The sequence below is a fragment of the Giraffa tippelskirchi genome, chromosome 7 (assembly GCF_054371585.1).
Source record: "Giraffa tippelskirchi isolate mGirTip1 chromosome 7, T2T-mGirTip1v1.2.pri, whole genome shotgun sequence".
In the NCBI taxonomy this organism is placed as follows: domain Eukaryota; kingdom Metazoa; phylum Chordata; class Mammalia; order Artiodactyla; family Giraffidae; genus Giraffa; species Giraffa tippelskirchi.
The window spans coordinates 2428659-2444879 of NC_137281.1; the positions used below are offsets into that span (position 1 = coordinate 2428659).

The 16221-nt window shown below is 54.8% G+C and overlaps 1 protein-coding gene across 1 annotated transcript; it reads right to left on the minus strand.

Annotated features, from left to right (window-relative positions):
- Window positions 1-6214: 6214 nt before the first annotated feature.
- LOC145512481 (uncharacterized) lies at window positions 6215-10691 on the minus strand. Its single transcript, XM_081506169.1, has 4 exons — window positions 10475-10691; window positions 8051-8335; window positions 7604-7727; window positions 6215-7282 (listed from the first exon to the last, which is right to left on the minus strand). The coding sequence occupies exons 1-4, from the start codon at window positions 10689-10691 to the stop codon at window positions 7228-7230; spliced, it is 681 nt and encodes a 226-aa protein (XP_081362295.1). The 3' UTR covers window positions 6215-7227.
- Window positions 10692-16221: the final 5530 nt, after the last annotated feature.

A 16221-nucleotide genomic window follows, 5' to 3' on the forward strand; every position in this document is an offset into this window, starting at 1 on the left:
TGTGGTCCAGGCTGTGAGGATGGAGGAGACCTGGGTGCCCTCCGGACAGACAGACCACAGGGTGTGTCCAGTCAGAGGCTGGTGCTTCCTGTCACGCGGCTGTCACATCAGCGTCCCCGCAAGAAGGGGAACAGCCTCTTCTTGAAAGTCTGGCCGTCGTCCCCATGACAGTCCCAGTGTGTTCCTGAGACGCCCCTTCCAGCTGAGGGCATCCAGGAGATGGCCTTCCCTCTGCGAGCCTCGCCTCGGGGTCTGTTTCCTCCTCTGCCTGTCCATTAGCAGGTTCCCGTGGGGTCCTCACCATGGACAGGGTCACCAGGCCCTGGAGATGCTTCGGGGAGGATGCTGGCTCCTGCTGCCCTGCAGGGCTCAGATTCCCAGAGACACATGTCAGCATCTCCCTGGGGCTCAGTGGAGTCCACGTGGCCAAGAGCCCAGAGGAGCCGCTCAGGGAATAAGGAAGGAAACCGACTCCTCCCCTGCCCTGGAGTGTGGGTTTCCCCTGTCACAGCCCCCTTCAGGGGCGTCTCTCTTTATTGCATCACCGTCCAGCCTGCCTTCCTGGGAACAAGCCCGTGGCTGCTTCCTGCCTCCCCGAGTCCCCCGGGTCCTTGGGCACCGTGTCCTCCCGATCTTGTCATCGACCTGCAAACTTTAGGGGGTGTTGACTGGGGTCAGAGCTCTCACTCTGATGTAAAACAGATGTTGCTATAAACGTGTGCCCGCTGCTCTTGCACCTGGAGCGGCAGTGCCCTTTCTCTGTGCCCGAGTCTCCTCCTCTGCATGTTGTCCCGAAGCCCCCCCCCAGAGGGGCCGTGGTCACTGCTGCCATCATCGTGGTTAATTTCCAGAGGAGGTGATGGCAGGAGAGGGTGGACGTGAAGGGCTGCCGGCTCAGACTGCACCAAAGGGGGTGAGTGTGGTGCCCACCCAGAGCCTCCTCTGCTCCTAACGCTGAGACGTGCTACGGAGAGTGCTTCTGAAACACGTAGCCACAGGCAAGTGCAGCAAAAAAGTTCCCCAGATGGAGAGGAAAGCACAGCAGTGCCCGGAGCAGTAGGCGGTGTGCCCCGGCGGCGGGGATTGTCTCGGGGTCGAAGGAAGGTTCCCACCCGTGTGGACACAGAGAGGCGCCCGTCCTCACAGGCAGGGGGGGTCAGGGCTCCGATGGAGGCTGCTACCTGGAGCCCCCCTCCCGCAGTGTCTGGTGGGCACTGGGAGCCCTCCACTCACAGCCTCAGGCCTGCGGTCCGCACCACGCAGCCTCCCACGTGTGGCAGGAACACACTCGGTGCCACGCTGTAAGCCACGGCGCCCACCTGCGGGAGGCTGCGGGCCCCCCAGCCCACCCTGTGTGCACAGCTCTGAGCAGGGGCAGAGTCTGCGACCGTGGACTCCAGGGCGCTGGGTGGCTGCCAAGGGCCCCCCGATCAGCCTGCCTCCCGGGCCAGTCCCTCGAGAGACCTTTTATGAGAGATGGTGAGTGTGAGAGGGGTGGCCCTCAGCGTGACCCCCGAATGAAGACAGTGCTGCGGAGAGCAGCCTGCTGATTCACGGGGGTGTCTGAGGCAAGGAAAGAGAGGCAACAGGAAAAGGTGAAACTTATTTTAAATCCATTGTTGTTCAGTCGCTAAGCCGCGTCTGAGTCTTTGTGACCCCCATGGACTGCAGGACGCCAGGCTTCCCTGTCCATCACTGTCTCCCAGAGCTTGCTCAGGCTCAGGTCCATTGAGATACTCATGCCGTCCAGCCTCTCGGCCTCTGTCGCCCCTAATTCTTCTGTCCTCGACGTTCCCCAGCATCAGGGTCTTTTCCAATGAATCAGCTCTTCGCATCAGGTGACCAAAGTATTGGAGTTTCAGCTTCAGCATCAGTCCTTCCAATGAATATTCAGGGTTGATTTCCTTTAAGATTGACTGGTTTGATCTCCTTGCAGTCCAAGGGACTCTCAAGAGTCTTCTCCAACACCACAGTTCGAAGACATCAATTCTTTGGTGCTCCGCTTTCTCTATAGTCCAACTTTCATGTCCATACCTGACCACTGGAAAATCCATAGCTTTGACGAGACAGACCTTTGTCAGCAAAGTAATGTCTCTGCTTTTTAATACGCTGTTTAGGTTTGTCATAGCTTTTCTTCCAAGGAGCAGGCATCTTAGTTTCATGGCTGCGGTCACTGTCCGCAGGGATTTTGGAGCCCAAGAAAATAAAGTCTGTCACTGCTTCCATTGTTTGCCTATCTGTTTGCCATGAAGTGATGGACTGGATGCCATGATGTTAGTTTTTTGAATGTTTAGTTTTAAACCACGTTTTTACTGTCCCCTTTCATCTTTATCAAGATGCTCTTTAGTTCCTCTTCACTTTTTGCCATTAGGGTGATGTCATCTGGATATCTGAGGTGACTAATATTTCTCCCAGAAATGCTGAATCCATGTTGTGCTTCATCCAGCCCAGCATTTGGCATGATGTACTCTGCATACAAATTAAATAAACGAGGTGACTATATACAGCCTCGATATACTCCTTTCCCAGTTTTGAACCAGTCAGTTGTTCCATGTCCGGTCTGTTGCTTCTTGTCCTGCATACAGGTTGCTCAGGAGGCAGGTCAGATGGTCTGGTATTCCCATCTCTTTAAGAATTTTCTACAGTTTGTTAATATCCACACAATCAAAGGCTTTCGTGTCGTCAATGAAGCAGAAGTAGATGTTTTTCTGGAATTCCTTTGCTTTTTCCATGATTGAACAGATGTTTGGCAATTTGATGTCTGATTTCTCTGCCTTTTTCTAAATCCACTCTGTACATCTGGAAGTTCTTGGTTCAGGTACAGCTGGAGCCTAGACTGAAGGATTTTGAGTGTTACCTTGCTAGCATGTGAAATGAGACCAATTGTACGGTAGTTTGAACATTCTTTGGTATTGCCCTTCATTGAGATTGGAATGAAAACTGACCTTTTTCAGTTATCAAGAGAATGACAAGCTCACTGGGACCAGACTACTTCCTACAAAAAGGTGATGCCAGGAGATATTGGAGAAACACCTTCAGGGAATTCATTAGGAACAATTTTATACTGAGACAAAAAATTATTTGTAAGGGAGAAACGTGAAAGGGTCGTTAGAGGGGGAAGTCTCTGAATCCTGAAATTCGGGCACCACTTCTGACCTGTGGGTGGGATCTCAGCCACTAAACCCACCAGATCAGGCTGCGTCTTGCTCAGAGAGAAGGAGGGCTGTGGGAGGATGGACCCCTTAACCTTCAACTGTATGTTCTTCTCCTCGTCGCTGAGTCACACACTTCATTAAAAACATAACATGTTTTCAAGTAGCTTGATAGAGAGTGAGGGTGAGAGATGGCTTTACCAGAGGTGCAAGGTCTAAGATACTGACTGTTTTCACACTGAAAGGAATACTAACTGATGTCATGGAGCAAGTGAGATGCAACAGTGAGGAACGCATGGCCGAAAAATGAGCTTTGGAAGATTACAGTGGCACACACAAACATGGCCACAGATACACGTACGCGCAGGTGCACAGGTGTGCATGCACGCACACCTGTACGTGAATCCTCAGAGTTCAGGTGGAGTATAATTAGGACCTTGTTTTCTTCAGCGGAGGAGGAGACTGCACATTTGTTCAGAAATAAATGTGTCAGTACATATATTAAACATGGGCGTAACTGGCTTAAATTAGAAATGGAATAACTTACAGTGTGTTTGGTCTACTTAAATGAAAGAAAACTTTTCAGCTTTCTTGAGGTATAACTGACAAAGAGTTGTATGTTTCAGAGGTAGAGCTTGATGTTCTGATACACGCTTACACTGTGAAACAGCACAGTCATGCTAAGTAGCGTGGCCATCAGCTCCCGGAGGTGACCTTGGTTTGCGGGTCTGGCGAGGATGCTTCCGGGCTACGCTCAGAGCAGGACTGAGTCCACAGTAGAGGACGGTCAGCTGTAGTCGCGTCGCTGCACATCAGGCCTCCAGAACTTACTTGTCTGCGTCCCTGAGACTTTGTTCCCCGTGACCAGCACCTCCCCATTCCCACCCCGACTTTCCCAGCCTCTGTCAACTACCTGTCTGTGCTTCTGAGTCTGACTATGCGAGCCCACAGGTCAGGGAGCTCCTGCTCTGTTTGGCTGGCTGGCTGGCTTTACCCGGCACAATGTCCTCCAGGTTCATCCATGTTGTCTCAAAAGGAGGGAGTTCACTTTTTTTTAAGGCTGAATGACACTCCTTTGTGTGTGTGTGTGTGTATCTGGCATTTTCTTTGTGCATTTACCTATTGACACACAGCCAGGTTGTGGCCACATCCGGCTACTGGGACCAACGCTGCCATGAACACAGGAGTGCAGATGCGTCTGTGAGGCCCTGGCTTCCTCTTTGGATACATACCCAGGAGTGGAATTGCTGGATCAGGTGGTCGGTAGTTCTGGTTTTAGTTTCTGAGGACACCGCGCACTGTTTTCCACAGAGGCTGCACCGATTGCGTTCCCTGCGACCGTGCACCAGGCTCTCTCTTCCCCGCCTTTTGGCAGCACTCGTCTCTGTCTTTTCTGAGCAGTCAAGCGCCTGTAACACGCGCCGTGACAGCTCACTGGCTCTGATGTGCGCCCCTGAGGGCTGGGGGAGGTTGAGCACCTTCCCACGTCCCGTTTGGTCATTTGGACGTCGTCTTTTGAGAGATGCCTGTTCAGGTCCTTTGCCCATTTAAAAACCGGGGTGTTTGTTGCTTTGCGTTGAGTTGTGTGAGCTCCTTGTGTATTGCAGAAGTAGCTCCTTATCGGCTGTGTGGTTTGCACGCGTCATCTCCCGGTGCACACACGGCCTTTCCTGTTGACCGCGTCCTTTGCTGTGTAGGAGGCTTTACTCACCGGGCCCCCCCTGGTCTGTTTCTGTCTTTGCTGCCCGTGCTTGCGGAGTCGTATCCGCAGAAACCGTGTCCACGCCCGCGTCACGAAGCTCCCCCCGTGCTTTCTCCTTGTTCTCTCACGGTCTCAGGCCCTGAGTCGGTCCCTGCTGTGTTCTGAGATGATGTCACGTGTAGGGGGAGCTGAGGGTCCAGTCCCATCCCCCTGCCTGCTCTCCTCTGGCTCTTCCAGCCCCGTTTATTGACGGGACTGTCCTTGCCCATTCTGTGCTCTGGGCGCCTTGTGGAAGGTCAGTTCACGGAACCTCTTTAAGACAATTGTTTTCAATAATTAGGGAGCTCCTAAATCTGCACTTCTGGCCGACTGTCTCTTGCCCTGGGTGGAGTCACAGTGCCCCAGTTCTTGAGCCCCACAACTACTTTGTAGAATCATAGTTGCTTTTTTGTTAAACAGAGGCAGGACCTGCCAGGGAAAGGAAATGTGATTTATCCACATTCAACATACCAACCCATGGTACTCTTTCTGAAACCTCATGGTTCAAACTTCCAGTCCAGGGCTTTCTGCTGAATTCATCACCTTGAAGTCTGTGGTGCTATGATGTGGCAGAGATGTGGGAATTAGCAGTTTAGATGGGAGGTTCATTTAACCAGTGAAGTATGAGGACTCTCTAACTGAGGAGTCTTTAAGAGCCTCTGCTGGACCGGCTGGGCGCGTCGTCTCTCCTGGACTCAGGTGGCTTTTTCTGAGGGCAGACGCTGGTTTGGGGGAAGGATGCACCCGTTCAGCGGGAAGCCCTAGGGGTGTCTCCTGAACAGGGTCTCACCGCGAGGACCGACTCTGGCGTGTCTCTCGTCTGCCCCCTTGTGGCCACAGGCAGGATGGCTCTAAGCTGAAAGAAAAGCGCCTTTCAAGGTACAAGAGGTGAAGCTAGTGGTAGAGGCCGCTTGCCAATGTAGGAAACCTAAGAGTCGCGCATTCAATCCCTGGGTGGGGAAGATGCCCTGGATGACGGCATGACAACCCACTCCAGTATTCTTGCCTGGAGAATCTCATGGAGAGAGGAGCCTGGCAGGCTACAGTCCATAGGGCCGCAAAAAGTTGGACACGACTGAAGCACACACATGTCCCAATGGTTTCGGAGGGTTTTCTTTTCTCCACACCCTCTCCAGCGTTTATTACCTGTAGATTTTGTTGATATCCATTTCAACTGGTGTTTGGTGGTAACTCATTGCAGGTTTGATCTGTATTTTTCTAAAAATTGACAGTGTTGAGAATCTTCTCATGTGCCCGTTGGCCATCTGTATGTCTTTGGGAAAATGTCTCTTCAGCTCTTCTGCCCATTTTTGATGGGTTGTTTGTTTCTTTGATTTTTGAGTCATATGAGCAGTTCATATATTTTGGTCATATCATTTGCAAATGTTTCTACCATTCCGTGTGTTGTCTTTTCAAGTTGATGATTTCCTTGCTGTGCTAAAGCTTTAGATTTGATGAGGTCCCATTTGTTAATTTTTGCTTTTATTTATTTTGCCTTGGGAGACTGATCTATGAAAATGTTGATACAATGTATATCAAAGAGTGCTTGACACATGTTCTCTTCCGGGAGTTTTATGATGTTATGTCTAACATTTACGTCTTCAAACCATTGTGAGTTTTTTTTGTGTAGTGTTGGAGAATGTTCTACTTTCATTGATTTACATATAACTGTCCAGTGAATCCCCCCACCTCTTTGACCTGGAAATGAGATGCCACCTTCACTCTGCCCTGCACACTGTGGAGCTGATTCCCTCGGTGCCCTTGACTCTCAGGCTCCCGGAAATCAGCACCACGGACAGAGGCGGGGAGGCCACCTTCACTCTACCCTGCACATCGCGGGGCTGATTCCCTTGGTGCCCTTGACTCTCAGGCTCCCGGAAATCAGCACCACGGACAGAGGCCACCTTCACTCTGCCCTACACACTGTGGGGCTGATTCCCTCGGTGCCCTTGACTCTCAGGCTCCCGGAAATCAGCACCACGGACAGAGGCCACCCTCACTCTGCCCTTCACACTGCGTGGCTGGTTCTCTTGGTGCCCTTGACTCTCGGGCTCCCGGAAATCAGCACCACGGACAGAGGCGGGGAGGCCGCCTCCTCTTCTCTCCCTCCCGAGCTGGGTGGCTTCCCCTTCACGCATTTCTTCTCACTCTGAGCAGCCAGTAGGGACCAGTGAGCTCAGTTATACTTGAGCCCTGAAGCCCTCTCCCTTCATCCCCACCCCATCTTAGACCCTATGGCAAGCAACCTGTAAAGGTTTAGTGGGGAAGGGGGAACAGGAGGTCGCCCAGGGCCAGGAAGACTTCATCTCCTCTAGGCTAGGAGGACTCGGTTACTCAGCGGACGTGGAGCTCGCGCATGTGGATGGGGTCTCCAGGCCCCAGCTGCTTCCTGGAACAAGGACAGGAGGAGGATGTGGGGGTGTGTCTGGGTCTTCATGCTGCTTTTAGCTCCGTGTCTTCCCTCAAAGCCCAGAGCTTTCTACTCTTCAGTTCCCTCTCTGCACATCTAGCACTGCCTGGACCCTGGGGAGGGGGTACGTGGAGTAGAGGGAGAGGGACCCCCTTGTATTATCCATCCCTCCGTGAGGTGGGGTCACCTGTGGCTGATGTCCCCGTGTCTCCCTTCTTCCCAAGCAGCCCAGAGCTCCCCAGGGACAGGGCTGAGCTGTGGGTCTGACTCCTCAGTGGGTATGGGCACGGGGCTCCTCACCTGAGACCAGGAGCTCCAGGGGGTCGCTGGGCAGGGACAGCAGGTAGGGGGCGGTGTTCTGTGAGCTGTAGCGCCTGTAGGTCCCACTGTGGGCCGAGGTCACAGCACTCAGGGTGAAGTTGACCTGAACGGGTGGAGCCGTGTCCTGCAGACGAAGGTGCTGGGGAGGAGCAAGCGACCCCTCCTTGGACAGGTGGAAGGTGTCTGACCAGACCTCAGAGCGACACTGCAGGGTCACGTTCTCTCCCCGGGGCACTGAGGCCCCTGGGCGGGTGGAGAGGGAGGGCGCCTTGTACAGTCCTGGGGGGAGGGGCTGTGTTAAAGGGGGACCCCCGCCCCAGTGACCCCAGGTGTGGGCTGGGAGGGGAGGGGCCCCCTGAGCCCACACTCTGCTGCTCTGCCCGTGAGGTGGAGCCCACGGTGGGAGGGATCGGCCCGCCCTCTTACCTGTCACCATCAGGGGCAGGGGGGCACTCCGCTCTGACCAGCGGTTCCTGCTCTGATATGCACACTGATACTGCCCAGCATCACTTGAGCTCAAGGATTCAAAGTGCAACCTGGCCTTGTTCCTGGAGTCCTGTGGGGCCTTAGCCTCCCAGTATACAGAGCCCCTCTCTTTATACAGATGGTAGATGTCTGCCAGCAGAGACCCCTGACACCAGATGGTCACCGGGCTCCCCTGGGCGACCATGGTGCCTGGGTCGGCCTGGATGGAGGGTCTGGGGAGAACCTCTGGAAAGGAATCAGACCTGAGGAGTCAGGGCACCTTCTCCCCCAGCTTCCCCAGCTGTCACCCAGGCCCCTCCCAGACGGGCCACCAGCGGCCCCGACCCGCTGTGCTCCCCAATGACCAGGGGTGGTGGGTGGAAGCAGGAGGTCTAGGGGCTCACCTGGCTGTCCCTGGTCCCATGGGCCCCAGCAGAGCCCTGGAAGAGAGTTCTCTGTGAGCGCCCAGCCCCACCACATGTCCTGGACGCTCCAGGTCTGCTCTGCGCCGAGGGCTGGGGTCAGATCCAGGCAGAGGACATTCCCCTCTCCCCCAAGAAAGTCTGTCCCCACCGAGCCTCCTGGGGCCTCTGTCTCCATGCTTTGGACAAAATACCATTTGAAAACAGTGAATGGTATTTTTGTTTATCCACTCATCAGTGATAGACATTCGGATTGTCATCCTTTTTTGTCTCCTGTGGCTACCTCAATGAACACACTTGCGTAAATATTTGAGAGTCTGTTGGCAGCTTTTTTTTTTAAATTGTGGTAGGAGCGCTTACCAGGGGGTCTGCTTTCCGTGCCGTCTGGCTCACAGCACAGTGTGCTCAGCCACAGGCACCCCTGGTGCAGCAGGTCTCCAGATCCTGTTCATCTTGCATAACTGAAACTGCACCAAGAGGCGGGACTTCTGGGTCAAATGCTAATTCGGGCTTGCGTTTCGAGGAGATGCCGACCTGCTTTGCGCGGCGGTGGAGCCGCTTCCCATCCTCACCCGCGATTTCACGGCTTCGGGTTTCTCCACATCCTCATCACCATTGTTAATTTCTCAAATCATGGTCCATCCCGCTGGGTTCAAACGGCATCTCATCATGGGTTAACTTTCCTTTCCCTAATGACAGATGTTCTCAATGCCCTTTCATGTGCTAGCCGTCCACTTGTATATCTTCTCTGTAGACATATCTATTTAAACCTTTGACCGTTTTAAAAATATTGGGTCATTTCTTGTTATTGAGTTAAAGATATTCTTCATATATCAGGATACTATACTCTGACTAGACGGTGTGCTAATATTTTTTTCAAATTTTGTTGGGTGTCTTTTATACTCTGGAGAGTGTTTTTGAGGTACCACCAGATTAAATTTTGGTGAAATTCATCTTTTTTTTTTCTTTTCTTCTGGTCCTTTTCCTGTCGTAGCAAAGAATCTGTCGTCAAGTCAACATGATGAAGATTTACTCTGTGTTTTCTCTTAGAGAATCTCGGCTGTTACCTGGACCCATTCTGAGCTGATCTTTTTATGTGCATGTGTAACATTGCGCTTCGTTCTTCTGCGGGTGGGTATCCAGATTTCCCAGCTCCATTTGTCTCAGAGAATGTCCTTTCCCCCTTGCGTTGTCTTGACCCTTTGTCAGAAACCACCAGGTCATCTGTTTGTGTATCACTTTCCATTTTATCCCTGAGGACAAAAGCAGAGAGAGGGGAGAGGGCTCGGGGCCCTGCCCTGTCTGACCCACCTGCAGAGACTGGTGCAGCTGTCCTGTGTGCGGGTCTCAGGGTGCCTGCTGCTGCTGGAGCTCAGTGTCCCTCCTTCCCCCTCCCCGAGTTGTCACCTGCTCAGTGCTCGGCACACAAGGCCGAAAACCCAGGATCCTGGTGCAGAGAGATCCTCTGATCAAGAGGCCCCAGGCTTCCTCCTCTCCACACCCAAGTTCTCCCAGGGAGTGGAGACCCGTGTCGGACTAGTTATTTCAGGGCCTGTCATCGGAGCTCTCCTTCTGCTGGGGCCTTTCCATTCACTGGATGACAGCACCAAGACTCAGGGTCACTGGATCTGTTCCTCAGGCTCAGATCTCCAGAAATTTCCATCTGGGAATGGAAGCCCGGGAACCCTGACCCCAGAGTGTGACTCCCCTGCATGCGGCTGCTGGCCTTGGTTAGAGAGCCTGGGGTTAAGATGCACATCCGACCATGCAGGTGGGCATGAAGGTCCTGCCAGCTACTCAGGGCGGGACTGGGTAGGCCTCAGCTGGGAGCCGTATGGTGGAGCAGGCAGGTTCCGGGAGTCAGACACGTCAGTGGTTTAGACCGTTGCCCTAATCCCGTGTTTTTAGGTAACTTCCTGCATGAGCCTGGGAGCGCCCTCACAAAAGAGGAGACGACCCCCACCTGATAGTTTCGTGGTGGAGTGCGCGTGGAGTGCGTGGTGCGCATGTGGCACCCACGTGGGCGGGGCCCCAGGAGGCACCATGCTGGGCACCCGCCGGCTGCCCACTGCTCCTTGCAGAGCCGCTCGCGGGCGGAGGGCTGTGAGATCAGGCAGGCTTCCACCTGGCTTTAATGCTCTCCCGTTACCGTCTTGACATGTGAACGTGGGGCCCTGCATTCTCGATTTTCACTGTTCCCCTAAATTATGTAGCTGATCCCGCCTCTACAGTTGTGCTTTTGTATTTGACCGGCTCATTCTAGTTCATCGTTCTGAGGACCTGTGGCATAGGAATTCCAGAGGAGAGGGAGGCCCTTCTCCTCCACCCACTCGCCTCAGTGGGGACCAGATAAGAGTTCAGGCTTCCTGATGTGGTTCAGTCTGAAACCAAACATTCTGTGACCCCACCCTACTGCCCGTAGGGTTGAACCCCTCAGGTCCGCAGTGGCGGCCTCCAGCCAGATTGAGATTCTTGACTTTTATGTTCAGAAATTCATATGGACTCCGTTTAAATTCTGCACCGCATGTTGTCCGGTGGTAGAGTGTGTGTGAAGCTGTTTCCCCCTTGGCAGTGGCTCATCGTCTGGCTGGACTCAGTGATGCTGATTGGGCAGCTGAGGTCATGGTGCGTGCAAAACACACTGAGAGTGTGTGGAGGGTTTGCCGTGACTGATGGACACAGCCACTCTGCTGTGAATCAGCCCCTAGCGCAGGGGGTGGCTTTCCCCAGCCTGCTTCAGCCCCGCCTCACTCAGGGGTGAGAAGCTAGGGAGGGTGATGGAGCAAAGGGATGGCTCACCAGTAAGGAGCTGCAGACAGGAGTCGGTACCCGAGGGTCAGGAGGGACAGGACCGTGTTCCAGCAGCCCCCGAGCTTCCCTCTGACAGCGACCCCTGCCCCCTCCCCGGTGTGTGAGGACCAGGAGGTCACGTGGGAGCTTTCCTTCCTCTAGTTCTCAGTTCAGTTCAGTTGCTCAGCCGTGTCTGACTCTTTATGTCCCCATGGACTGCAACATGCCAGGCCTCTCTGTCCATCACCAACTCCCGGAGTTTAGCCAAACTCATGTCCATCAAGTCGGTGATGCCATCCAGCCATCTCATCCTCTGTCGTCCCCTTCTCCTCCTGCCCTCAATCTTTCCCAGCATCAGGATCTTTTCAAATGAGTCAGCTCTTCGCATCAGGTGGCCAAAGTATTGGAGTTTCAGCTTGACCATCAGTCCTTCCAATGAACACCCAGGACTGATCTCCTTTAGGATGGACTAGTTGGATCTCCTTGCAGTCCAAGGGACTCTCAAGAGTCTTCTCCAACACCACAGTTCAAAAGCATCAATTCTTTATTTAGCGTTCAGACTTCTTTATGGTCCAACTCTCACATCCATACATGACTACTGGAAAAGCCGTAGCTTTGACTAGATGGACCTTTGTTGGCAAAGTGATGTCTCTACTTTTTAATATGCTGTCTAGGTTGGTCATAACTTTTCTTCCAGGGAGCAAGCGTCTTTTAATTTCGTGGCTGCACTCACCATCTGCAGTGATTTTGGAGTTCCCCAAAATAAAGTCTGTCACAAACATGTTTCCACTGTTTCCCCATCTATTTGCCATGAAGTGATGGGACCAGATGCCATGATCTTAGTTTTCTGAATGTTGAGTTTTAAGCCAACTTTTTCACTCTCTACTTTCACTCTCATCAAGAGGCTCTTTAGTTCTTCTCCACTTTCTGCTATAAGGGTGGTGCCATCTGCATATCTGAGGTTATTGATATTTCTCCCGGCAATCTTGATTCCAGCTTGTGCTTCCTCCAGCCCATCTTCCTCTAGTGCTAAGATTCCACAAAGTTCTGCCTCCCCAGGTAGCATGTGTTGTCTCCTTGTGAATCGGATGCAGTGGAATACATCACACACATACACAGTGTTTCTTCACTTTTTCGCTGTCATGCTTGAAAATTGGTGTGTATTACTGTAGTAGTTGTTTGAGAGCAGATGATGTAGGAAGCTTTAGCTTATGAGCTTTATTTATTGCTGGAGAATATTGTGAGTCTGCTAGATATGTGGTAGACAAATGTTAGTTTTATAAAATGATAATCTACATATGATTTGCCTGGTAGGCATGTATTTTGTGTAACTTCCCTGGTGGCTCAGATGGTAAAGCGTCTGCCTACAATGTGGGAGACCCGGGTTCAATCCCTGGGTGGGGAAGATCTCCTGGAGAAGGAAATGGCAACCCACTCCAATATTCTTGCCTGGAAAATCCCATGTCAGAGAAGCCTGGTGGGCTACAGTCCATGGGGTCGCAAAGAGTCGGACACGACTGAGCGACTTCACTTTCACTTTCACTGTAGTAGTTGAACTTGGTGACTGTGTCTGTCGTTTAAAACACCACCGCAGGGCGGGTGGGTGCTAGGCGGTGGCTGTGCGTGGGAGCATAGGGCTCTGCGGGCGGGGCGCCGCGGGGCGGGGCGCCGCGGGGCGGGGCGCCGCGGGCCGCGCGGAGGGTCCGACGCCGCCGAGCGGGTCTATCCTTCCGCGCCGCGCGCAGTCTGAGCCATCTGCTCCGCAAGGGCGAGCGCGGGTGCCTGGTCAAGTAGCGCGACGGGCCCCCCAGGCACAAAGGCTGGGCGCCAAGGGAGACACCCCGACCCGAGCCTGCCCTCGGCTTTCCGGGAGAGGAGCCCGAGGGGCAGGTGTAGGGCCGGAAGGGTGGCCAGCGCCCTGGGGCCGGCCGGGGACGCGCACGGAATGTCCTCCTGTAGGCGGCGCTCCAGGCTCAGGAACCCGGCGCGCCCTCCAGTCCTCCACGTCCGCCTCCTCGTCCTCAGGAGAGGATGGCCCGACTCAGACGCCCGGGGGCCCCGGCCTGGAGACTCAGCCGGTGCCTCAGAGGCCGCCCGGACCCTGGTAGGCAAGCCCACACTGAAGCATCCCATCCCGAAGAAGCGGGCCGCAAGCCCCGGTTCCCGGAGCTGAAGGCGGCCCGGAGGCTCACGAGCCTGGCCAGGGTGCTGAAGACGTCCGCAGGGACCTGGGGGCGCCGGAAGGCCAGCTGCCCTGCAGGCAAGAGAGACCATGTCCACGGCCGCACACCCCGGGCAGGAGGGCCGCCCGGCCTCGGGAGAAGCTGGGAGGCCGGCGGGGAGAAAAGCAGCTCGCCTGGGGCCCTGACCCGCCTCCCCGCCCGCGCCGGCAGGGCCTCTCCGAGTCCGTCCAGACCAGCCGGGACTGGGGGCCCGCCCGCGGCCTCACGGGGTTAGGGTTAGGGTCTTCGCCACCGACGTCACCGCCAGCCTCCTCACGGTCCCTGAGGGAGTCTCCCGCCGCTCTGGGCTTCTTCAACCTGAGGTGTTTCTGACACAGCCTGGGCACCGGGCTCCCCGGCCCGCCTCTGGCCTCTGGCTCTGCTCTGGCATCCCAGACTCTCCAGGGGCCGGTGGCCTCCTTCACGGGCAGGCTTGGGGGTAATCCCGCCCGGACCCGGCCCTGCCTGTGACTTCGGCAGGGGAGCCACCGTGCAGCCCTGCGTCCTGGCCCCGCCCTGGTTCCTGCCCCTGGGCCTTCACGCTGCTCCTCATTCGCCTCAAGAAGTCTGGGTGGCCTGGGGCTCAGCGAAATGTTCCCCAAGAGCGTACTGTGTTTCTCAAGCCCCACCGCGTTCGCTATTTGAACTGCCTGCCTCCAGGGTCTGCGATGACCGCGGTGGTCACCTTGCCTCCCAGTCTCCCCTGGGCAGGGGTGTTTAGAGCAGGGGGCTTCTCCGGGTCGGCTTGACTGTTCCTGCCCAGCGGCTGGAAGAGAAGGGGGGAGGCTGGGGCGAGGCAAGACCTGGGGGCCGCTCCAGAGAGGACTTTGCTCGGTGTGTGGAAGAGGGCAGGGGAGCAGGAAGGGGCCATGCTGTGAGAACTCCCCCCTCAGAGCATCGCCTGAGCCCGCAAAGGCGGCACTGTTCCCCATTCTGCCCTGCCCCGCGCCTCCGACATCTGCGGCCTTAACGTAGAGGACGGGGTGGCCATCGGGCTCAGGAACCCTGGTGAGTGGACGTGGGGGCCGTCTCACCCTGATTCGGGTTAGCAGCTGCAGTCCCCAGATGATGACCCCAAGTGCACCCCGGGAGGGGGCCATCCCAGAGCTGTTCCACCTGAACGCTCCGAGTCTGGGGGACAGAAAGGGAAGGCTGTCCGCCCACTGCCGTCCTTTCTGCCCACCTCTGCAAGGACTGCCTTAGTCCTAATGGTGGCCTCGCAAGCCGCTCCGGACGCCCAGGGCAGTGGGTGGTTGCTGGAAGGAGGTCTCTCCTCCGGACCTCGGCCTGGGGCGCAGTGCTTCCGCAGTCCCCACGCCCTCCCCTGACAGTCCCCCTACCTCTGGGCTCCAGGTGCTCTCTCCCGGCTGAGAGGCTGTATCTGTGTACCGCCTGGGCAGACCCGAGGGCCGGAAGGTGGGCAGTCAAGGGGAGAACGTGCCCTCCAGGGTCCCAGCAGGAGATGCAGAGAGGCCAGCACACCGGGCCCCGTCCTGTCCCCTAGTGGCCCTGGGTGTGACCCAGGGGCTCCCCTGGGCTGCCTTGCCCCCGCAGGGGTCCTGAGCTCCAAGTCATGCTGCCATGGAGGCCGTGGAGCCTGGCCTCGGCCGTCCCCTCCCGGCCCTCAGGGCGCCCCTGCTCAGGGCTCACCGACGGGCCTACAGCCATGGCTCCACACCCAGCTACGTGAGCCCCGGAGCTTGACTCTGCGCACACCTCACGCCAGCCACTCTGCCTTGCGGTGTCGCGTGTTTTTCTTGGTGCTTGTGACACCTGGTGGTTTGTGTGTAAGTGTGTGTGTGCACGTGCAGGCACATGTGCAGCTGTGACCCCTTCATGGGAGAGTTGGATGGATGCTCGGAGCTGGTCATCATGTTTTCTGATAAATAGAAGTAGTGCTGTCTTATTTGCTGGTCATCATGTTTCCTGGTGAATAGAAGTAGCGCTGTCTTATTTGCTGCTGCGCGCGTGGCTCGGCACTGGTCACACATCTGACTGGTGTCCTTGTCCTGAAGCGTTTCCTTTGTGAACCTCATCACAGTGCATATTGAGTCAGTATTTCAATCCTGTTTTGTTTTTCGGTTTGCTTTGGTAATGGATGGGAAGAAGCGGCCAGTCTGTCTTTTTCTTTAGAAGATTATATGTATATATATATATCCCAGATGGTGCAAGGGGAAAGAATCCGCCTGTCAGCGCAGGAGCTATAGGAGACACGGGTTCAGTCCCTGGGTCGGGAAGGTCCCCTGGACGAGGAAGTGGCCACCCACCCCAGTATCCTTGCCTGGGAAATCCCATGGGCAGAGGAGACTGGTGGGCTACCGTTCATGGGGTCTAAAGAGCTGGGCATCAGTGAGCACACAAGCTCACACATACGTATATACGTGTGTGTGTGTATATATGTGTGTGTATATAAATATGTGTGTGTATATGTATGTGTGTATATGTGTGTGTATATGTGTGTATGTGTATGTATATGTGTGTGTATATGTATGTGTGTATGTGTGTGTGTGTGTATATAAATGTGTGTGTGTGTATATATATGTGTGTGTATGTGTGTGTATATGTGTGTATGTATATGTGTATATATATATATGTATGTGTGTGTATATGTGTGTGTATGTATGTGTGTGTGTGTGTATGTGTGTGTGTGTGTGTGTGTGTGTGTATATGTGTGTGTGTATGTGTATATATATATATA

What these genes read in the sequence shown, in the direction of transcription:
- LOC145512481 (XM_081506169.1), bottom strand. Translation starts at nt 10,691, where the DNA reads ATGCAGGGCCCCACGTTCACATGTCAAGACGGTAACGGGAGAGCATTA. An exon ending in CTCCACCACGAAACTATCAG is followed by an intron (nt 8,336 to 10,474) that starts GTGGGGGTCGTC and finishes ATTCCTTTCCAG; the next exon opens with AGGTTCTCCCCAGACCCTCC. An exon ending in CCTGCCCCTGATGGTGACAG is followed by an intron (nt 7,728 to 8,050) that starts GTAAGAGGGCGG and finishes CCACCCGTTCAG; the next exon opens with GTCAACTTCACCCTGAGTGC.